The sequence below is a fragment of the Quercus suber genome, unplaced genomic scaffold (assembly GCF_002906115.3).
Source record: "Quercus suber isolate HL8 unplaced genomic scaffold, Cork oak 2.0 scaffold_465, whole genome shotgun sequence".
Lineage (NCBI taxonomy): Eukaryota > Viridiplantae > Streptophyta > Magnoliopsida > Fagales > Fagaceae > Quercus > Quercus suber.
The window spans coordinates 34970-60389 of NW_027069916.1; the positions used below are offsets into that span (position 1 = coordinate 34970).

At 33.4% G+C, this 25420-nt stretch overlaps 2 protein-coding genes across 2 annotated transcripts; both read left to right on the forward strand.

Moving 5' to 3' along the window:
• Window positions 1-8819: 8819 nt before the first annotated feature.
• LOC112016388 (glutaredoxin-C6) lies at window positions 8820-9771 on the forward strand. Its single transcript, XM_065762599.1, has 2 exons — window positions 8820-9454; window positions 9541-9771. The coding sequence occupies exons 1-2, from the start codon at window positions 8963-8965 to the stop codon at window positions 9544-9546; spliced, it is 498 nt and encodes a 165-aa protein (XP_065618671.1). The 5' UTR covers window positions 8820-8962; the 3' UTR covers window positions 9547-9771.
• A 5141-nt stretch (window positions 9772-14912) lies between these two features.
• Window positions 14913-23578, forward strand: LOC112016387 (probable ADP,ATP carrier protein At5g56450). Its single transcript, XM_024048953.2, is given in 3 exon segments — window positions 14913-15339; window positions 15342-15653; window positions 22559-23578. Coding segments are annotated over 3 exon segments (987 nt in total). The 5' UTR covers window positions 14913-15297; the 3' UTR covers window positions 23192-23578.
• Window positions 23579-25420: the final 1842 nt, after the last annotated feature.

Here is a 25420-nt window from a genome sequence, read left to right on the forward strand (position 1 = left end):
ATTGGTAAAACATTATTTTCATATGTATTTATCACTTATATTATTTTTATTATACACCAATTACAATATATCACTGCAAGGTTTTGGAAGGCCATTGTAGAATTTTGATATTACTAGACTTACTATATTTCTAAAAAAAATGTCCCACATATATGTCATCACTCGTCATAACTATTATTAAATTAATTTTTTTTATGGGAATACTAAAACTAATTAAATCAATAAAATCACTTGTACTCAAATAAAGGATCTACGAATCAAATAACATCATCTACACGAAACAGAAGCTCATTAATATTTTTTTTAAGCTAAAGAGTGTTTATCATAACAGCATGACTTATATTCATAATGTATAATGATATGACATATATTTAAATGTATCTTAAAAAGAAAAACCATCATGGTGAAAAAAAATTTCCCATTAAAAAAAAAAAGAGAAAAGTCCTGAACCATCTGTCATATAATTTGTACGCTTGTAGCACTGTCTTTTCCTCTGTCTTGTCTACTTTCAACAATGATATTTGGGGAAATTTTCACTGTTATTATTGTTAATTACTTAATTTATCTCGCCAATTATTTTACAAGAAGGACCCTAATGAATTAATGAAATGCTTATATTATAACATACGTGTAGGTCGCTGTGTTTCTTGGAGGTGTCATTCCCCAAATATTACCATTGGTTGGCACTAATGAGCCATGATAGGATTGGGTTTCTGCCCTGCACAATACTATTCCATTGCACCAGGGCCGGCTCTTCACCACAGTAAACAATTGCGTAAAGGCTGCCCAAATAGAAAAGGCCCTTTGCTTCTTTATTCATTTGGATGTGTTCATATTGAAGAAATTTATATACCTTTTTTTTTAATTACTATTTTGATTCCTAATCTTTGTCCCATGATTCAAAATGGTCTCTAACATTTCAAATCCCTAATATTTTGATTGTGTCAAAATAGTCTATATTATTAAGTAGTAAACGAAAATCAAAATTACCCTAAACATTAAGGTGCAAAATACAATTTTGTCTTTATTTTTGGAACTAAAGTAGTTACGAATAGAAAATATATATTTCGATTGACATACTAAATTATATAAAACTACTATATACATTTTTTTTCAAATTTATGAATCATTTTCAGAATTTTATTGATAATACTTGTTAGAGTTCTTTTTCATAAAAAGTTTTCAAAATTTAAGCTGATAAAATTAACTATGTCACAAGAAAACTTAACACTTATATTATCAATTGAAAAGAAGATGTTAAAAAAAATTGTGTACAAAAACTATATAATAAAGTTACAACTAAAAAGTGGGAAGAATGAACTTAAAATAAATTATTTAAAATGCTATTTAATTAAAGATTAAATTCCGTAAGGACGTGTTGTAAAATCCATGTTTTACCCATCCAATTATAATATGTCACATCCTCTTATCATATATTTAAAAATAAGTATAACTATGATCAATTCTAATACTCATATATAAATCTAACTAAATTAGGAATTTGTTGAAATGTTATTAGAAGTAGTATGATGTATTGAATTTTAAATAAAATGCTGATGTGGTAATCTCTTATTGGGTTTTACACCTTATCCTTACTGAATTTAAACTCATATAATATATAAATTTTAAAAAATACATCATTTATAATATGTTTACATTGAGAAAGAAAAAGGGGAAATTCAGTAAAATAAAGGATTATATTTTCAATCAATTTTACTTTACTCTCTATCATTTCTCTTTTCATCCAAAATAGACCCTTAATTAAAAGGCATCGCATCACACCTCAATACGGCAATACCTATCGAGTTAGCTAGCCTTGCATAAGAAAGAGAGGTGAGAAAATGTTAATTGGGGGGGGGGGGGGGGGGGAAACAAGATTAAATAGTTTCCCGTTGAAATAATCACTTTCATGCAGTTATACACCGCTGATTGCAATAATGAAATTATGATCATTATTTTATACACAGATAAAATTGTGATTTAGAGTAAAATAAAGCGAAGATGGAAAACGAAAGAATAATAAGAAAGAAAGATGGCTTTTAAAGATGCCTGGCATGGCAGTTTTTGCCGGATCCGTGACATCAAAAATTGAATATATATATATATATAAATGTTCTTATAGTACACACAGGAAATGAATCCAGTGAGTGAAGCCCTGGCAATAGATTTTGTTCATGAACAATAAAGAGGGTCTAGCTCTCTGAATGGCTGATGTTTAACATGACGACCTACGATTTGATTTTCAGATTTGACCTTGTGCATGGTGACCACGAGTACCACTTCCAAAAACCCTTTAAAAAAAAAATAAAGGATCTTTGGTCCACGCCTCCATAACTATATCATATCATCATAAACATCACATCCTTACCTTTGTAATCTTTACCACCCAATGAAATCCAAGCTTGGTTTATAAGTTTGGAACATGTATGTTTAATCAAAGTTAGTCATTTAACACTATTTTTTTATTATTAGCTTATGAGAGGGAAACTATAGGGGTTAGGTTGCTCTCCACTAATCATCCATGACCATCAAATCTTGCAGCACATCACCACCGAAAGCATGCGAATTATTCGAGGATTTTTCCACTTGTATCTTCAACTTTCTGATTGATTTTCCAACAAGTAGACTTCATTGGGATTTCAAAGAATGCTATAAAAGATTGACTTTTCATTGACCATAAGACTATGTTTCAGTAACCGACTCTAAGATTCCTCTTTTATTATGTGCTCTGTGTTGATGATTGTACGAAAGAAGATATGGGAATTTACATCAACTGAGATAATGCTCTTATATCAACAACTCGTTGAATTTGAGGAGTTACAACTTTTTACTTGTTGTCAATGAAAATTATGTTAATTACATCATCAAAGCTTAATTAATCAAACTTATGACATTCGTTTTATGATAATTATTTTTTATCATCGGGTTAAAATATCAATGGGCTTCTTTTAGTGTAGATAATATTCAAACTAAGGTCTCTTATTTGACCATAAGTGATTTTATTAGTTAAACTAACTTAAATGCATGACCTTATCGAGTCTTTTATCTTATGCAAAAGAATTACCAAATTATGGGTTATCATCCTTGTATTATGGTGCTAATTACGGTGGCAAGACTTGAATAATTGTGTCCATAAGAATAATTATATACTATTCTCTAAACATGCACCATCAAATTTTCTAACAACTAACATCATGCATGCACACAAAAATGCTTGTCTCAATCATAAGAAATTACTTATTATATATGTGACCATATAAGTCTTTGTTTCAATTTTTCTATATAACCAAAAAAATGTTGGATCCAAATATTCGAATTCCCTTTCTTTTCTTATGTCATCCGAGAGAGAAAAACAAAAATCAATCACTTCAATTGCCCCTCATTTCAGTATTCTCTCATGGGAATCTAGACAATAAACCAAATAGAGGTAGCAAAGCATGTGATCGGCTATACTTGATAAGGAATAGCATGTCAAGCCCTTTGGCCACCGTTTTGTGCTACACTTATGGAATCAAATATTTCTCAAGTATAGAAACAAATAGCTCTATTTTATATATTCCACTCATGACTCATGAGCATTTAAGATGCTTTTGTCGTGGAAAATGCTATGGGAAAAGGAAGAAAGAGATAGAAATGATTAAGCAAAGATTATATATCATATAGATTCATTAGCTAAATAAGCCTATGGATGTTGTAACTAAGAAACATGACAAGTCCGATCAATAGTTAAATCTTTATTAAGAAGAAACGAAAAGAATATTTTTCATAAAGAAAGTGAACAATATGCTATTTATAGATTTTGAAAGTGATTTCAAGTAATTCATAAATTGATACTTGGAGAATTTTTTGAAGATATGGTATTAGTATATTTTAATTTATGGACTTCATTATAGGATTATTATTATTTTTATTATCAAATCAAAATATTAATACGTTTATATTTTGGTGTAAGACAAAATTCTATTGTAAATTATTATTCAAAGTTCAATAGTTGAGGATAAGGGAATTTTAAACCTTAAATGTTTTTGTTGGAAATAATAAGAATGTCAACTAGTTGAACTACAAAACTATTCTGATTATTATTATTGAAAGAAAAGTAATGGGAGGTGCATTTAGAGGTTGCAAAATGTGAGTAAAGATTTGAGTAGTTATTAAATTGTTTGATTGAGAAGAAAAATGCTTAAAGAGAAGGTGAACTAAAGAGAAAGAAGAGGTTAGTGGGGTCCATAATGAATGGTGATGCAATCCCTCTAATAACAACACTCATCTAATCTCCAAAGAAACAAACATATGGCAGACACCATATGCACCACCATCAACGGTGCAGCTTGGAGAACTCACTACTCCCCCAAGACTTACTTGATTCATGATGGTAGGGCCCATATCCCACAAGAGGGTCACCCCCCACTTCATTACATGCAGACAAACGCACGTGGTGTTATCTCGTTGGCCCATTCGATGCAAGCGGAATGATCATGGTGACTGGTGAGGGCCCCCTCTTCCTTTCTCCCCATTAACCCAAAAAAAAAAAAAAAAGTGTATGTCACAACATTGTTTACCAAAAAAAAAAAATTGACTACACACCTTAACACAATTTAATAAAGGGTAAATGGGCTAATGCATAATTCGTGTGTACAAAGTAATATGATCTAATAACACGTTGACAATGTGCAAGTTGCGTCAAAATGTGAGATTATATCATAAAAGAAGGGCTTTGATAAAGAAAAAGAACACATGCCACGTGTCAAAAGGGGGAACGTCAAGATGACTAGGAAAGTGTAAAATTGCATATGTACACTCCAAAAATTATGTCATGTATACAATGTAATGAGAAAGAAATTTAAATTGTAGGGGGGGGGTCCAAAATAGCACAGTACCTCTTTGTTTCACATAGTCCACGTCAGCAAGGGGACTTCTTTTCTTTCTTCTACGACAACTGCGCTCTGGGGTTTTGGGGTGGTGGGGTGGGGGGGTTTTGGCTTTGGCTTTAGGTTACGTCATAAGGTTAAATATTACCGTTCAACATCGAAGTCAATGTGACGTCAGAGGCATTTAAGCCTTACAGTCAGCCCCCACATCCCCCCATGTGACTGTCCCACGCTACTTCATCGGCAGATATCCACTATTTCCGAACCGCCGTATTACGTGACCGTATTTCTTTCTTTCCCCTCTTCACGCTCCTTACCAAGCTACTCCTATCCACTCTCCAATCATTCACACTTTTATTTCTCTCTCTATATAAAAGGAAATTCCAATATATGCAAGGTAAATGGTTGAAATTTCAAGTTTCACTAATTTGGTTGGTAAAAAATGATATTAACAGTAGATTCATATAAAAATCAGAAAAAGAAAATTATCAATTTCATTGTTGTGAGAAATATTGTGAATTTTTTTAATCTATATAGCATTGCTCTTCAATCGAAATCAAATTCATTCCTAACTTGTTTGACGAGGATTTATATCCAACTCATTGATTATTATTGTTTAAATTTATAAAGGTATCTTTTAGTTTTAGACTAATTAAATTTTAGGGTTCTTTAACTTAAAAGTTTCGAGTACAAATAAAGGGTACAATATAATGGCATCTCAATTCCTCTATTTTCTATTGTTGTTACTATCAAAATATAAATCAAGAGTTTTGTAGCTTAATTGGTACTTTTTTAGTATTTTTATTTATGCCTTCACTTCAATAATCATAATGAAATTGTTTTTTCTTATGTTGCCCTTTATGGGTACACGAAGATAAAGAGTTCGAGCCCGAGGTTTCACATATGTTGAAGGCCAATCATTCTATTACGGTATTATCAACTTATTTCTAGCATGCTAGATTTGTTAGGAAATGATTAAAAAAAGGGCATTTTCCAATTAATAAGGTGATGGAGTTTCATTTAGGGATTAAGATGTTTTAAAATTTTGGTAATTCTATTATAGATTTTTTAAATTCTTATCCATCAAATTTGAAGTAAATAGATAATGTAGTTACTTTAAGAGTGGGGTTTTGGCTTTGGCTTTAGGTTACGTCATAAGGTTAAATATTACCGTTCAACGTCGAAGTCAATGTGACGTCAGAGGCATTTAAGCCTTACAGTCAGCCCCCACATCCCCCCATGTGACTGTCCCACGCTACTTCATCGGCAGATATCCACTATTTCCGAACCGCCGTATTACGTGACCGTATTTCTTTCTTTCCCCTCTTCACGCTCCTTACCAAGCTACTCCTATCCACTCTCCAATCATTCACACTTTTATTTCTCTCTCTATATAAAAGGAAATTCCAATATATGCAAGGTAAATGGTTGAAATTTCAAGTTTCACTAATTTGGTTGGTAAAAAATGATATTAACAGTAGATTCATATAAAAATCAGAAAAAGAAAATTATCAATTTCATTGTTGTGAGAAATATTGTGAATTTTTTTAATCTATATAGCATTGCTCTTCAATCGAAATCAAATTCATTCCTAACTTGTTTGACGAGGATTTATATCCAACTCATTGATTATTATTGTTTAAATTTATAAAGGTATCTTTTAGTTTTAGACTAATTAAATTTTAGGGTTCTTTAACTTAAAAGTTTCGAGTACAAATAAAGGGTACAATATAATGGCATCTCAATTCCTCTATTTTCTATTGTTGTTACTATCAAAATATAAATCAAGAGTTTTGTAGCTTAATTGGTACTTTTTTAGTATTTTTATTTATGCCTTCACTTCAATAATCATAATGAAATTGTTTTTTCTTATGTTGCCCTTTATGGGTACACGAAGATAAAGAGTTCGAGCCCGAGGTTTCACATATGTTGAAGGCCAATCATTCTATTACGGTATTATCAACTTATTTCTAGCATGCTAGATTTGTTAGGAAATGATTAAAAAAAGGGCATTTTCCAATTAATAAGGTGATGGAGTTTCATTTAGGGATTAAGATGTTTTAAAATTTTGGTAATTCTATTATAGATTTTTTAAATTCTTATCCATCAAATTTGAAGTAAATAGATAATGTAGTTACTTTAAGAACTCTAAATGATTTTTACCCTTGATTGCAGGTAGGAATTGGCATTAAACATAAGCCAATAAAAAAGGATGAGGATGGGAAATTGAGATGAGAATTTTGGGGAAGGGCTTTTTAACTCTAAGATTGGATAGGTTTCTAGGCAATCTCTCAATATATGGATAGGGTATCCGTATTCAACATTTTTATGACAAATAGGGGGCAATCATCATCAGAAATGATTTTATTCAGTAAAAAAAATATTCCAAAAACATTTCAGGGAAAAACTTATTAAATTTAAAAACAAGTTAGCGAATTGAACTGTTGAACCTCAACAAAATGGTCACGGTTGGACATTTTTCATTAAACAAAGTCGTATCGTTTTCTATGATATTTTACATGTACCACTTCACATATGTCAATTGTCATTCGAGCCAGCATATCAATTGACTTCATTGTTCCAAAAAGAACCAAAAAAATGAAAAGGGACGGATTTAGTTCCACATTCATATTATGGCTTCTAGAACTTCGATCGAGAAAATTAATCAATAAAGCCTAGCATACATAGTAACACCTACAAGCTAGTAATAAACTATACTCCTCTGGTAAGTTTGAAACTTCAAACTTGAAATAGTAATACGAGATTCGGTTTTAGACTTAAAGGTCTGTTTGGACCCAATTTTAAAGAAAAAATTGATGAATGAAGATATTTGTGGGTCTCGTGAATAGTACATGGGATCCACATAAAAAAATGCTTCCACTGAAAAATGCGCAAAATGCGCTTCCCAAACGGAGGCTTAGCCCACCTTATTATTCACTAGATGATGCTTTCTTTGTTTTTAAACATTTTATGTAAAATAATTTTCAGAAAAGTAATTTATTTTCCTATATTTTGTTGTAATCTTAAAAAAGGATTAAAAAAATTGTAATAGTTCATTGAATATGTAATGTTAAAGAGTAGACTACAAAATATATATTTTACTATCCGATTTTTTTTGTCACACCAAATATCATAAAAATACAAGAAATCTTCTCTAAAGAATGATCTTTGCCAAAACCGACAATATTTTCAATATTATTTTGTTTTCTTGGCATACCATATGGAGAAAGGTCTTTGTCCATTGCATTGGAGCATTAAACATACTATAATACTGATATGTGATCAATTTTAAACATGTATTATGTTCGTATTATATCTGATACTTCAATACACCAAACATAAGCCAAACCTACAGTGATACACATTCTTGCATACACTGACACAATTTGTTCATTTGTCAATATGTGATTGAATTACATCACTTACAGATAAGAACTATCACTAATAGTCATGAATATTACTTCAATCATTACTTGACATGTGTATTAGTTGTGATAAAATGTGTCACTAGAATTTTTGCGATGATATGGGTATTAATCAAACTGCACAATTGCATCTAAACTAACCAAAATTGCCCGCAAAATGGAGTTATTGCACAACACCAAAAGTGTCGGTAAAATAAAAAATAAGTCATTTCACACTTAGAAACTGGTTGGAATACTTTTAATTAGCCTAAAAAAAAGAAAAATCAACCTAAAACAAAGGAAAAGCTAATTTAGGGCCACAGAGTTGAGGCATCGAATCGCATAATGCAGTGCTGTGGTAAAAATGGACCAAAATCGCACCAACATTATAAGATACCGTCAATGATTCAATTTGCACATAAAGAAAGAAAGCGACGCACACAAGAGTAGGCGCGTGGGGGTTGTAATGAAAGAGGGTTTTGATTCTTAAAAGAAGCTAAGTAGGAGTAATACAGTAGTATGTCACAGTACATTGTGATGTAAGCAACCACACCACACCCTCCTCTCTTTTATAAAAATCCCCCCACACTTACACACACACCCCCCACTTGCTTCCGTTGACATCAACACCCTCTCTCTCAAACTCTTTCTCTTTGTTTCTTTCCAATACACACATAGACACATCCGGTGATGCAAGGGCTACGACGTTGCTCAAACGACATGGTGAGGCTCGACCTGACAGGCCTATCATCACCATCATCATCAGGAGGAGGAGGAGGAGGAGGAGGAGGACCCCAACCACCACCACCATCATCATCGTCTTCTTCATCATCATCATCTATGCTATCGATCGACGTGGCGGAATCAGCAGAGGCAAGGATCAGGAGGCTGATATCGGAGCACCCAGTGATTATCTTTAGCCGATCCTCGTGTTGCATGTGCCACGTGATGAAGAAGTTGCTAGCCACCATCGGGGTCCACCCTACTGTCATCGAATTAGATGACCATGAGATCGCAGCTCTACCCTGCGATGACTCTGATTCCGGCTCGCCACCACCTCGTAACCCAGCTGCCCCTTCTGTCTTCATTGGTGGCACTTGCATCGGTGGCCTTGAGTCACTCGTTGCTCTCCACCTCAGTGGCCAACTCGTCACTAAGCTCGTCCAAGTTGGTGCCCTCTGGGTATGACACACCCCCATATAATACTTATTCCTATTCCTATTATTATTAGTAGTAATAATAATAATAATAATAATCTTTCTATCTAGTTGTAGCTAGACAACAACCTCGTGGTTCTTCAACTTCACCTTCATCTTCGATAGTTCATATTAGTTGTAGCCAAACAACTTAGCTACAAAAGTACAATCTTTATGCTTCTCTTGTACTGTCCAATTCTCCAAAACCAACCAAAAAATATGGGTTCCAATATGTAATTTTGGTTCTAGTAGACCTCTTCCCTTGTTATTTTGATCCTTATAATTATTATTATGTTATTATTATTGTTCTTGTTGGTTTTAGGAAATTTTTTTTTTTTTTTTTTGGGTTCATTTTAAATGGAACTCCATTTTGTACTATATAATAATAGTATAGAAGCAGAAGAATATGTGCGAGTATGATTCTCAGATACCTTCTCGTGGGTGATACTCGCTAGTGGGAATGCAACACGTGTATGTGTGAAATATGTATGCTTGACAATACACGTCTCTTTGGGATTCACCGCTTTTGTTCGTTTACCGAGTTGGGTAAACAATTATAATAAAAAAAATACACTTTGATTAGATCGGTGTGGACCCTCTTGACCACTTGTTATGAAATCACAGCCGTTGATCAGTTTCGTGTGCCTCGTGGCTGACCTCTGCTCGCATCAATAATAGTTGTTAAGTGGTGATATATAATTAATTTAAAAGAAATTAGGGTTTTTCTTTTGTTTTTTTGGGGGTGTGGTGGGACCAAGTACCAATCATAAGACGATCATGACCGTTAAAAATGTTGTGGATCTTGCTCCCCGAGTAGTAGGTTCTGGCAAACAGTAGTAGGTTTTGGGTACAGCATTTTTATTGAGTTGAGTCTTAACTTTGTGAAAAAAACAGATGAGCGGTGACTGTGAGAGTGAGAGTGATGACTGAGTGATTCCGTCAAAAATAAATAAAAAGACAATTCTGACAAAATTCCTCTAATTATTGCAAATACCCTTCCTTTCTTTTTTGCTTTTGCTTCTTTCGAATCATGACCTCATTACCATGCATACAATTCACCTGATTATTCTTATACATCATTTCATGAAATATCCAATTTTTCATGAACAGAAATACAGAATCAAGATATCTATGAAGTTTTCACATTCAAGAATATTTCACTTAATTTACCCAAAGTTTTGAATTATTTCAGTTAATTACACCTACTCCCATTTGTTGTTATTCTTGTACATCCAAATTTAAGTGTGAAATTTAAGCTTTTTATTTTGTGTGCATATATATATATATTGCAATTTTGTTGTTTTTGGGGTTGAGGTCATTCATATATAGTATGCTGAAATCCAAGTTCTTTTTTTTATTTATTTTTTGCTATGCGTATATACATTTTAGTATCTTGGAAAAATCTAAGAAATTAAATCTCCGTGGTGCCTCTTCACGTTATATACTATAGTGAAGAGACTTTTTGAGAGGAAAAAAAGGGTGTAGTGACTTGGTATTATGTCATGCCTAATAAATATTGCAGTATGGAAATAAATCTTTAAAGAGATCTGTGGTATAGGTTGGCACCTAAAAATGAATGCAATGACAAGCTCAAAATTTGTGTCAGTACGTACGTGTCATCACATAGTATTCATGGGTGCATCATGGCATGCATGATGCACCTTCAGCAAAATGACAGTTTCATTTATTATTATTATTAATGATTATATTATATATATACTAATTCTGAGAAATAAAAAAGAAACTACTAAGAGCTAGCATTCTCTTGATATGCGTATCAACAGGCTCTCTCAATTATCAGGGGATCAATATGGTTCATATTTTCACACACACAATTTTGTAAGAAACCCGAATGATTATTCACTAATTTGGGAATAATAAATGTTTCTTTCTATCATTTAGTATATGATCTTTGTACAGCGCAACCTAAGCTAGTTAGCAAGACAATTAAAGTTTTAACGTATCATTTAGTATATGATCTTGAAGTAGCTTTTCAGCAATTTTTTGTGAACTTTGACGGGCGCATGTTAGCTCACAGTTTCACCTTCACCAAATGACTTTTCATCATTCTACCAAAGGGTGGTAGCCTGATGGTAAGAGTCTCTTGAACAATTACCCTTGCAAGTTCGAGGGTTGTAGTTCGAGTCGTGGTGTTTCCGTTTAAAATACGTGTTCACATGTATAGCCGCAAGCAGTTTTGATGATCTCATGCTATAAAATTCAGGTTTAAGTGAGTCAAGACAATAATACCGCACTGTATGAGCTTTTTTTTTCTTTTTTTTTGTTCATTAAAAAAAGAAAAAAAGAATCTTCATCATCTTCTTCTTCTTCTTTCATTTTATTCATTTATTTTTTCGGATAGATATATAATTTCATTTTGTCACCATGCCATCACTATCAAAACTCGAACGTACCTAACTGTTATCTAATTAAGGGCATTGACACAAAACATGTGCACACAAACACCTGATAGTTTAAAACCCTTGAGGCGAATGGACGAACTCCCCTTTGGAGATATTAATTTATACATTAATTGAATTGTGGTCCTATTTCACTGCCTACAGGATTTGAGGTACAGACTTAACTTATAGGTTAAGCTTTTTGCTTGATGTATAGTATATACACATGTTTGACTTTTTTTTTTTTTTTTTTTTTTTTTTTTTGGAAATAATTAGATAGTTATGGGACTATGGGAGTCAGGATATGAACCCTAGATGTTTCTATCAAAATGCATTAAGAGAAATACTAATTAAACTACATGACTCTTGGCGATATATCTATATATATTGTTTTTAAAACCATACATTTTAGACGTTTAATATAGAACAAATTGAATGAAAAATGTTCAATCTAATGATGAACTTGTTGTGATCCAAATTCTATAAAAAGTGCAGCAGGATTTGTTTATATGTGAATTTAACTTATATAGATGCGTAGAATAAATTACACTTTCGTAATATATTCTATAGTTTATATAAGCATAAGTTCATTTCTAAGCTTCATCTCTCCTTTTAGAATGAGGAAATTTTAAGTATAGCTTCTAACTTGCAGTATATTAGATTCTTTAATTTATTAAAATAAATAATTGCATTAATCAATATAATACAAACAATATTATCTTTTTTAATAACAATTATATTTAATGCAACTATGTATTTAAATTTAATTGAAAAACTTAATATATTGTATCCGAGTTTTACTTTTTAATAATGGATTCAAGAATATCCACCTAGTGCTGTAGTGCATGTGTTAATTATCAATGAAAAAGTTTAGGATCTGTTTGTTTTGATGTAACATAATTTGCTTAAGAAAAAGAAGCATTATTTTTGTGTTGTGTGGCTAAAGTCTTGAAAATGATCACCAAATAACTCTGTCAAGACCCGGAAAAAAGAAAAATGAATTTTTTCATCAACAAATATTCCAAACAAATTGTTGTTTCACATAACATTAAGTGTACAGATAGTCATTAATTCGGAGACTTAACAAATACTATTTCTTGTAAAGCAGAAAAGTACAATTAGGTTTTAGGTTGGAACAGGAACTGCACCACAATCAAACTACTTGAATCCACATTCATCCCAAATGGAAAGAAAAATATTCAAATATGCTAAAGTTTTGCATCAAAAAATTTTCATACAAGAAAAAAAAAAAAAAAAACCACAAGATATCTAATCCGAGATACAAATCTATAAAATCAAAAGACAAATGGGTACAAATTAAACATATCGATTGTAGAAATTAGAAACTAGAAAAAGACTTCAAGAAACTTTGAAGAGGGATTATTGACAAGGGTAAGTAGGATGACAATTGACAACATGATTCTCGTAATGATTTTAATATATTACTCTCTTTATTCTAATATAAATATATTTTTAAACTCTCAAAAGCAAAATTTTTATTTAATAAATTTTAATATTGGTTCTTACATGTTTTAGAAGATAAACAAGATTCTTACTTACAATTACGGGAAAAAAAAATATAATTTGTGATGCATTAGTATTCCTTTTACAAAAGAAATAAAAGAGAATTTAACACTAAAATGTTTGATTAATTAAAAATGTGGTATATGGCAATGGCAGCACTAAAACCAGAATTGAAAAACAATATTTTCCAATTACGGTAAAGATGATAGGATGATGTGATGGGTGATAATTATATGGAAGAGTCCAACCCCACTTTCACGTCGGAGGGACCCACAATTTCCTTTGTATTTGGAAAAGACAGCTTGATGATAACAACAACATCAACTACCACAACCACCATGCCCCCAGCCCCACGAGAGTGTGGACCCTCTCATACAACCTTTACAGCCTAACGTAAGAAGAATCTCCTCCTGATTCTCTCTCTTTTCTATTATTGTTATGATTATTATTATTAATAACAGTAGTAGAGCATTGTTCATCAACTATTTTTTATATAAAACATATTTATTCAAAAGCTAATTATTATAACCTAAATTTAATAATAGTATTATTATTAATTTCTTTTGTGTAGTATGAGGAAAGCGGTCACATTGACACTTCTGTCTAATACTCTAATGTGTTATAATAATATTCATTTTAAAGTATGTCTTGTCAATATTAGAATTTTTTTTATGAGATGGGAGTGTTAGTATTATATTTAATACATTAAAGTAACATTGGATACGAGCTAAACTTGTAAAACAAAATATATGGTAATTAAGCAATCCAAGTGCCCCACTGAAAATTTCCTTGAATGGAAGAGATTTAGGTGATAAATTGTCTAGATTTAATGTAAGTGTAAAGTTTCAAAAGCCTCTTTAAATACGTAATCAGTTTGATTACTTTAAATTTAAATGTTGCCCTTTATTTCTGGGGGGCGTGAGGTCATGGTTGCCTTGGCTTCTTTGGTGGGGTTCCCACTATTTTTTTTTTCTTTTTTCTTTGATAAAATACACATAATAATATATATATAATATAAATTTATTGTGACGAATTTGGTTAAACCCAATAATTTAAAAGGGTTTAATCCGACTCAGCTAACGCCTCCCCCAGATCTTTAAAGTACCAAAGCCACTGAATGCCTCGTCAACGCATTGCAGTAAGGAGTTAAGGCTACGTCACCTAAAAGAAACCTCTTTTTTCTTCTCTTTGGCTTAACTTCTTCCTCTCTCTTTCTCTCTCCTTATTCTTTTTGCTGTTCTTCTCTTTTCTATCAAAAGTATCATAATGAACCTGCATCTCTAACAAGCAAGGTATCTTTGCAGTTATATATGCATTTTATCTCTCATAATATGGTTAAATATATCCTGTATTGAGATCGGGTATATGTTTTACATCTCTCACAGCTGGTAAGTTTCATTGAAGAGAAATACTTAATACAAGGTAAACCTTCTTCACAATATGAATCTAACATATTTATGAGGTATGCATCTTGTAAGAAAATATATATATATATATATATATTTTTTATACATAAAAGAAGGTATATGTTCCTTTGATGAACTTTTTTGTTCGGGGAAATGAAAGCGTGTTGCGTCCTGTAACTTCCATTCCATCTGGGACCGATATCTCAAGGTTCTCCCAAAGAGAAAAAGGGTGTGATTTCGTGATAGTAGTGCTTACCAAAAATCTGAACCTTTTGGCTTTAGCAGCCTTTCTTTTCTTCTTTATTTGATACAGTATATGATACTTTGTACCCCAAATACTTATAAATGGGCTTTCCTCTTTCTTAACCACCAACAAATAACCAACCAATTTTCCCACCATTTACTACATTTTTCAGACACAATACCATGACACAGTTTTAGAAAAAAAAAAAAGATAGAGTTTTTATACTTTGGTGTTGAATTTGAAGGTGTTTGATATAATGACCAAGGAAGATGAACATGACCCAGAATATAAAAGGGCCGTACAATCTTCATCATCTACATCTCCGGGCCGTCTGATTGGTTGACGAACTTTCATCGTGATCTGATGGCTGGGGCTGTGATGGGTGGGATGGTGCACACGATTGTGGCCCCAATAGAGAGAGCCAAGCTTTTGTTACAGACCCAAGAGAGCAATTTAGCCATTGTTGGTGGCACTGGCCGTAGGAGATTCAAGGGCATGTTGGATTGCATAGTCCGTACTGTTCGTGAGGAAGGCATTGTTTCTCTTTGGAGAGGCAATGGGAGCAGTGTTATTCGGTATTACCCTTCTGTGGCTCTTAATTTCTCGCTCAAGGTATTAAAGTTTGCAACTTTTTATGTGTTTGAATGTGTTAGTTTTTGTTGGGTATCAAAGATATGGATGCAAATTTATTTATTTATTTATTTGGTTTTGATTCTGGCATTTGTTCAAGCAATGTTGGTTTTTTTTTTTTTTCCTGAGTGGTATAACATGACTGATAAAATGCCTCGATGAAGAAGTGGTTAGGTTGCTCTGTGACGGGTGGTATGAGTAATGCTAGGACAATACATTTTCACCATTGCTGACGTAATTTGTTGGGATTAGAGCAACATCACTAACGCTACTATGCACCAATCACAACAGGTTGTGTCAGCAATTGTGAAAATAACCGTGAGAAATAGTGTGTCTAGACTTATTGAATTAGTACTGTATTAAAATGTTAGATAATGTGGTGTTGTACTAGCATATGGTTTGGTAGGCGAGGTAGACTGGTAGTAGTATATGCACATGGTTTAGCGGCCTGTTTTGGACCTAATGTGTGTAAAAATGGTTGGAACGGTGCTTCCAATTGAATGTTGTTGAAGACTTAGGGAAAGATAGCAACTGTTCTGAATAAGCTCTTGTATTTGGCTTACCTTTCAGTGCTTGAAATATCCGTAGAAACATTTCTATTAATGAAAAATGGGAACACCCTTAGGCTTTGCAGTGCTCCCAATGAACTTTGAAATATTCCTAGGAAAAGAAATTAAAAGAAAAATAGAAACTTTGAGATACATTCACCTTGCAGTGTTCTTCTCATGTGAGATCAGATGGGAGTTAATTGGGATTTGATGCTGCTTCTGGTGTAAATACTAGATTCAATTTAAGGGATTTTTTGGGAGATAGGATATTACACTATTACTACAAATTTGATGATGGAAGTGACAAGGGGCTCTTCCGGAGGGGGGTGATTGAAATTAAGGACTTATGCAATCAAAAATTAAGGGCCATCCATGCTTTGATTATCCTATATTGGGGAAGAATAGTATATAAGGACTGTTGATGATGTCTGCCAAATAACTGTGCAACATAATGTCCTACTCTTCAGCATTAGTACATGCACTGTGGGACTTTTAATTGCTGAATAAGATGATCCATATTGTCATCATATCTCTGAACATTTTTTTCTCATTGAGACTCTTAAGATTCATTGTCTTATCTACCAATTACCATTTTTAGAAGTAGGAGTATGAAAAAAATTATAAAAAGGGCTGGGCAGTTCTGATGGAAGGAGAGGAGATTAGCAGGTTGGAAGAGAATTTATCTATCTAAAGGGGGTAAGGTGACACTCATTAAAAGCTCACTTTTATATTTACCTACATACTTTCTTTCCCTTTTTCCTTTACCCGGTAAGGTGGCAAAGCGTATGGAGAAATTGCAGAGAGATTTTCTATGGAATGGGATTGGTGGTGAACCTAAAATACATTTAGTTAATTGGGCCACGGTATGTAGGCCTTTGCAGGTTGGGGGTTTGGGTATAAGACGGTTGGAGAATTTTAATTCTGCTTTGCTAGGTAAATGGTTGTGGAGGTATGGCATGGAGACTGAGGCTTTATGGAGGAGGGTTATAGAGGCAAAATATGGGAACATTTGGGGTGGTTGGTGTACGAAGAAGGTGACAAGTCCTTATGGGGTCAGCTTGTGGAGATATATTAGAAGCGGCTGGTTGAACTTCTCTAAATTTCTGGTTTATGATGTGGGGGATGGTACTAGAGTGAAATTTTGGAAGCATGTGTGGTGTGGAGAGTGTACTTTCCAAGAGGCCTTTCCAAAGCTTTATTGTCTTAGTAGGTCAAAGGATTCCTCGGTGGCTGAAGTTATGGGTTGGTCTGCTAGGAGGTTTCACTGGAATGTGCAATTTCGTCATCCACCACAAGATTGGGAAGAAAGAAGCTTTTGACCGGTTTATAGGGTTGGTCTATTCTTCGACAGTGCGAGGGTTTGGTTCAAACAAGGTTTGTTGGAAACCTGCAAGGAATAGAGGTTTTGAGGTTAGAGGTTATTATAGCTCATTCTACCTTCTACTTTTGTTTCCTTTCCATGGCGAATGATTTGGCAATCGAAGGTTCCTCCAAGGGTGCTTTCTTTTCTTGGTCTGCTTCCTTAGGAAAGATCTTAACAGCAGACAACCTTTGTAAAAAAAGAGTGATAGTGCTTGACTGGTGTTATATGTGTAAGAGGTGTGGAGAGTCAGGTGGATCATCTTCTTCTTCATTGCTCCATAGCTTGGGAGTTGTGGTCCTTGGTTTTCTACTTGTTTGGTATTCAATGGGTTATGCCTCGCACTGTTCTTGAGTTGTTTGAGACTTGGCAAGGAAAGTTTGCGTGACATCGTCATATTGATGTTTGGAGATTAGTGCCTCATTGCTTGATTTGGTGCATTTGGCGTGAAAGGAATGCTAGAAGTTTTGAGGGTTGTGAACGACCTTTGCTGGAGATTAAGTATTTTTTCTTACACACTCTCTTTGAATGGAGTGTGGTTTTTTCTCATTTTTCTTGTTCTTCTTTTTCTTTTTTCTTGACCGTTGTTCTTTTGTTTTCTGATTTGTGCCTCCATAGTACATCCCCAATGTACTCAGTTTGGCAATCTTTTTATTATTAATAATATTCTTACGTTATTTATCAAAAAAAAAAAGTTCTGATGGAACTATGTCTTATTACATTTTTCAATATAATATCTCTCTGTCTCCAATCAGACACAGATCCATGGATGCCACTCTCCTTCCTTTGTCCTTTCTTGAGTTTATCCTTTCTGATTTTTGGCACTTTCTCTTTCCTTTCTCTGCTCTTCTCTCTCTCTCTCTCTCTCTCTCTCTCTCTCTAATATTTTACATTTGCTGGACCACACATCCATCATCTCTCATGCCTTGTTTTACTACCTATAGTTTGAAGACTCTTCATATCTTGTTCTTTAGTAGGCACACTTTTATATTTCTTTATCTATAATCCATTTAGATCCTTGGGATCAATGCATGACAATTAAAGATCCAATCAAAATCTGGAGTTTTTGGATTTTTTTTTTTTAAATAATAAAAATCTAAGGTAGTTGAAATTTACTCAAATTGACTCCACATTGGTGAAAACCACAAAATTTGTGAAGAAATTGCATATAATTTAAGAAAAAGTTCTCTAAACTCTCTAGTGTATGGCTTTTCTCAATCTTTAAACTTGACATAAGACAAATTGGGAATTTGTCTAGGTATGCTTGTGGTGGGTTAAAATTTTGGAGGAGTAGTGGATGAGTTTAGCGTTAGAAAGGGTTAGGGCTCAAATTTCACTAGGTTTTGATGAGTTTTTTTATGACTATTTGATAAGTAAGAGGAAAGGCTTGACTTGGGGTTGTAAAGAAGAAGAAAGGTGAGAAGTTTGTAGTGTTTTAGGGGCTGTATGAACAATACCCATGAATTGTAGCCTAGGATCCACAGATACTCCATTTTTTGCCCAAGTTCCCGTATCTGGTCCTTATTGTACTGGATATCTCTTAAGAAAATTCTAGATCCAACCAAACTCGTAATTCATAGGGTTACAAAAATAACAGTTTTGCCTCAGAATTCAAAAATGACCTTAACTCTTTAAATAAAAACCCAAATTAAAGATCGTTTAATCCTAGAGAAACATATAACTTTTTCTTTAAAACCACATGGCTTCTACATAAAATATATTTTAAATAGATGAATTTGTTAAGCAGTAACAAATTAATCTTCCATGGTTGCATCAAAACTTCTCAGCAAGGTTGTTAAAATTGGGATCCTATTGAGAATTGGTGGGAGTTTTATGTAGTAGATAGAGGATTGTAAGATCCTACTTTTCATTAAAAAATAAAAATAAAAACAAAGAATGGTGTTAATGATAATTAAATCCCATTATATATAGAAAAATAATTTTATTGTTTTTTTCTTTTTCCTATTAATCGAAATAAGTTCGTGAAAATTTTGACCTACTTTCTTACTTATTTTCAAATTTCACTTTTTATTATTATTATTAATATTCTCTTACAAAAGTTATTCTCTTGTTAAATAAATTGCACTCTTAATGTGGCAACAAAGAATACCAACTTTATCCCATGACATAAAAGTATAGGTCTTGTTACTTTGTATGTCCACCACATGCAAGGCCACGCAATTTATACCTGTCAATTTGGTAGCAATTTTCCATGTGTAACAAACACACAAAGTGGTTGCTTTTGTAATTACTAATTAGGGGCATGCTTGTACACTAAATTTCTATTTAATGCATACCTATCCAAAAAAAAAAAAAAATTAATGCAGCTACCTGGATATTCTGAGTTTTAAAATTTTCTTTTCTAAATGCTTCTTTCATTCTCAAACAAATTCCTTCAAGATTGGGGAACTCACATCACATGCAGCCATGCATAGTCTAGCACCTGACCCATAGGCCAAAAAACGAAGGAAGAATAGAGGATTAGAGGAAGCCAATGGGAACATCTACTACAGTTGCTCCTTTGTTCTTCTAGTGAAGCCTTATGATCAGTTTCTCTGTACCATCAATGGGTAGAAAAGAGCATTGGGAGCGCTGAAGGAGATGAGGCGACTAATTTAAGAGTAATGGTAAGAGCAATAAAAGAGTATGATAAAAATCATGGAGAAAAGAAAATATAGGGTGTCATATCCTAACATTTTCTTAGAGACGTTATAGTGTATAATCTCAAAGAATATGGGGGATTAATCATCGATATTATAAGGGGAGCCACCCTTGTAATCATTTGGGCCATCTGGAAATAAAAAAGATTCTATGAATCTATCTGAGGCAAGGAATGATTGGCAGAGGATTTTCAGGATTGTGTTGTTGAATATTGTGTGATCCAATGTTATTGTATTCTAAATTAAGAAGCAGGCATTTAGAGTGAGTGGGATTATTTGTCTATATTCTGATCATCTAGTAATAAAGAGATAGCATTTAAACAATTTAGGTCGAGAAAGGGTAGGATTACTGGTTTATTTTCTGATCATCTAGTGTCTATGAGATCAGTGCAAGTTTATGATAGTATATATCTTGGGTTATGGTAAATTTTGGATTTTAGAATGGACTGTTATGCCAAGGGATTCCTTTTGTAATTACTTGGTTTGTGTAGAACAGAGGGACTACAGATACTAGAGGAATAATCAAGTGCTCAAAGAGCTATGGATGTCCTCATTAGCAAAAAAGTTTAACATGAGATCCAGTCTCTAACTTTATATGTTTCATGTTTCGGAAAAGTCAATGCATGCTAGTAAAAATTTAGTTGAAGATAAGAATTTAGAATCTAGAAAGTTGTTCCACATCATGAGTTAAATTGTAGATGATTTTAGAAGTCATGGCAGTCAGAGAATTTAATATGAAAGGTATTAATAAACTTAATTTGCTTAGCCTGTAGGTTTTATTGCTAAGCCCATTAGGCGTGAATGCCCTTAGATTACCAGCATCTGATTTTGGCAGGTGGGGTTTCCCATTGGTTTTACTGGTTAGAGGTAAGTCCAAATGGCTCTTCTTTAGAAAGGTTCGCGTTATTTGCATGCGTGTGAGAAATGTAATAATATAAAAGTAATTTGATGGTAGTATGAGGGTCAATCTGAGGACAATGAAAATTTTGTATTTTTTATAACAAGTTGTGTGTGTGTGTGTGTGTGTAAAGGACCCTAGATAGAGCAATTTTGCAGTGAATGGGTGTAGATACTTGAAGGTGATGGAACAATTGTACAACAACAAAACCTAGACCCAAATATTTTGGGTTCAGCTGATGGAAGAATTGTATTTGGTAAAAATTTTGTACAACAATAAACCTTAGTCCCAATGTTTTGGGGCCCAGCTGATGGAAGAATTGTATTTGGCAAACAAAATTGGAAAACTGATACACTGGGTGGATGGGCTGAGGAGGGACTAGGAATGAATTGGGAACTGCATAAATAAATGCAAGTGTAAAGTATGAGAAAGCAAACTCCAACGTGTTGCTATGATGTATATTTCACTGAGAAATTGAGTTCTTAGCTACATCTTTCCCTTGATGAATCATTATGCCCTATGAACTAAATAGCAGCAGCAAAAATAACAAAAGCCAAGCCTTATATAAACTAAATAGCGTCATTCAATATTTCCTGTAAAGTTTTATTTTCCCAAATGGTCTTGAAGAGGACAACTCTTTCTTTGTTTAGAAGAGATGCATGCCTAGAAAATGAAAGCAACGAAAAAGAAATCTTGTTAGTATTGAATTATCATGCCTGATGGACTACAGGTTGTCAACTATGAATTTTTATTCTTTTTTTCTCTTTTTTTGCAAATACCAAATACTGTAGTTATTTTTTTGATAGGATAAGAAAAGGGTCAAATACTGTAGTTATTCTTAGTCACAATGCAATAGAAACAAAATACTAGGGTGTTGAGAACAATCTATGGAGGTAGAGAAATGCGATGGGTGTCTTTTCAAAGTTATCAGTTAGTCAATACAAGTTATGTGATTATCTGTTAAAAAAGAAGAAGAAAATGCGTGATTAGCTATACAAGACTTGTTAGGATCTGAAATAAGGTTTTGAATTAAATATCCAAGAACTTCATGTGAAAATTTTGAAAACTTGAATCAATTTATGGTGACTTAAGATGGCTACAGAGATGGTGAAATTGCAAGTTTGTGAGCTTTAAGGTATTAGAAACTCAAGTAAGGCTTATGTCTGGTCTCATGTAAGTTCATTTACCCAAATTAATTCTATATATGATATGAGCAAAAACTTATAAACCACATATCACAGACTAAACTTAAAAAACCTGTTCGGCATCTGAATGGGTAGATGTTGTTATTGTTGTTATTGTATCTGATTGTCGATGGAACTCATATTAGTAGGGGAAGATTTCCAAATGATCATTTCAATCTAATTTATTAAGACTACTAGGTCTTAATTTCTTTTCTTTACTTTTTTTCCCACCCACAGGATCTCTATAAAAACATATTAAGAAGTGGACACTTTGAAGATGGTCATTTTCTGTCAGGTCCATCTGCCAATTTTATTGCTGGGGCTGCATCCGGCTGTACAACATTGATCTTAATATATCCTCTTGATATTGCACACACTCGTCTCGCTGCTGATGTTGGAAGAACTGAAGTTCGTCAATTTCGAGGCATCTACCATTTCTTGACTACCATACATGAAAAAGATGGGATTCGAGGGGTTTACCGTGGGCTTCCTGCCTCTCTACATGGGATGGTTGTTCACCGTGGCCTTTATTTTGGTGGCTTTGATACAATAAAAGAGATGTTGTCTAAAGAATCTAAGCCAGAGTTGCCGTTGTGGAAGCGATGGGTGGTGGCTCAGGCAGTCACAACATCTGCTGGGTTGTTGTCATATCCATTGGATACAGTACGAAGGCGAATGATGATGCAATCTGGCTTGGAACAGCCCATGTACCATAGCACCCTGGACTGCTGGAGGAAGATTTATAGGAGAGAGGGGTTGGCTTCATTTTATCGTGGGGCTCTTTCAAATATGTTTAGGGGTACTGGTGCTGCTGCCATTTTGGTCTTATATGACGAGGTGAAGAAGTTCATGAATTGGGGTAGATTATAGCAGGAAGCAATTTTTGGTCCGTCATTTCATCTTAACAAAAGGTTTACAGTAGATTAAAATGACGAGATGAATATTACAGGAGGAATACCTTGTAAAGCGCAAATGAGAACTTATACAGTTTGTGTAACATGCAGTAATGACATTCATTTGCCAAGTTGCATTTTGAGGCTCTGGCAACTTACACCTCAATTTTTTTGTTTTAAAACATTTATAGTATTGTCGGAACAGAGGGGAGAGGGGAAAGAAACTGGTTTATACTAATTTTTAGTATAGTTTTGTCACCTTTCTCCCTCTTCCCCTATACTCTCCCCCATCTCCCTCCACCCTAACACAGGGTAAGAAATCATCATGTTGGCAATCTAATGTGAACTTGCAGTTCATTTTCTACTTTTTCTTCCTTTTTTGTTGTGGATTAGGCATGTGGAAAGAGGATATCAGATCGGATAACCGGAAGCATGTAAAGCAGCAAATGCCAAACAGCACAGGAGAGAGAATTGCATCATGACATGGTGTGTGTTGCTCCCTCTGTGTTACTGTACTTATGCTGACTGAGCTGAAGTTAGGCTGGTAAGTCCATGACATATATAATTTTGTCAGTTTTAAATTGTCAATTAATATTTTGGAAAGCTTTATTAAAATAATGTGATAATAATAACAAAATACAACAAGATTACAAGAAGCTCATTAGTTACTGTTTAAAATTCAGTTTTTATTCTTGTAAGATTTACTTATTGAAGTGTTTTCTCTTTTTTCAAATACGAAACTGGACTAAACAATGAGTAATACCCTCTTTTCCCATATCCCTTCTTTCTCATTGATTGAACTCAAAGAGTCAAGACCCCTATCGTTAAGGTTAAAATTGTATAATCCACTTATGCGGTATTGGAAAAATCTGTGTGCAACTTTTGTGTGTTTGTTAAACGCGATTAAATACTGATGTGAGTTTTAACTTTTAATAATACAAGACAATTTGTGAACAAAATCCATTAGATAGCGTCCTCTTGAAGATACAACAATAAAAACTAGTCCCAAAATTTTGAAATAATGGGAGGAATGTTATTTATTGGTTTATGTATTAGGGACTGCTCTGGAAGGCCCTTTATAGTAAGGCAATTAGATACTGGAAAGAACTTCTGTTACAGTGGCTGATTGCAAGGCAGGCATGAAAAAGGATGATCTATAGCTAGCACAAGCATTTCAACCTGGAAATATTATTATACAAGCTCTGGGGGTTTGGAAGTGGTTATGTACAATGTTAATGAAAAGGGTAAATATGCCTTATAGAATTTAGATGTTCAAAGCAATCNTCCATCTCTCTCTCTAAAATCAGAATCAACATAGGCATCTGCTTATTTTCAAGAATCATAATTCATTCAATTAGTTTTGATTTCTTGCTAAGCAAAGTTGTGCAAGCCTTGGCCTTTTTTGGCTCTTGTTTGGATCTATTTTTTAGGTGCTAGAATGGGCTACCTGACTAGCAGTTGAGAGGTAAATTTTGATTATGGTGATGGGTTAAACTCCCCATAGCAAACTTGAGCCTAGTTGAGGTTCATTCTGCGGAAAGCTTTGAATTCAATTTTATACCTCTTCAGAAAACATATATATTTCTGGCTAAATATTTTTTTTTTGGAAAAATAAAAAAAGAAAATGAATGAATATGGTCCATAAAATATAATTTTAATTGCACCTTCATTAGGTTATGAACTCATTGCTTATGTCATGCCAACTATGATTACAATACATCGAATCATGTTTACTTGTTTTAGTCAATACAATTATGCAAGAAACTGACGAATCAAAATCATGCGTGCTCAATCCTATGATCCATCATCCACAATCTACATCATGGTATATATATATATATATATATATAATAAAAAGTGGTAAAATACAAATTTTTCCCATGTAATCAGCAGCGAAGCCAAAAATTTTGGTTTGGGGTCCAAATGATGGTATTGATAAACTAGTCAAGATAATATATATATATATATATTAAAAAGAGTATATCATGTGAATATGTATAAGTTGTCAAGTTTCCTTTGTACATGTACAAAAAAAATATCCAAGGTAATAATAATGATTTTCTTTGATAAATCAAAACATAATATAGAATTCTTGTTCACATAAAGTTAATAACAACTATGATTTAAAAAAAAAAAGTTAATAAAAAAAGAAGGATTTTTTTAGAGAGTTACCTACTAGTTGATTTTTTTAGGGTCACTAATTCAA

Excerpts from the sequence above, each read along its gene's own strand:
- LOC112016388 (XM_065762599.1), top strand. The coding sequence starts at position 8,963 with ATGCAAGGGCTACGACGTTGCTCAAACGACATGGTGAGGCTCGACCTG.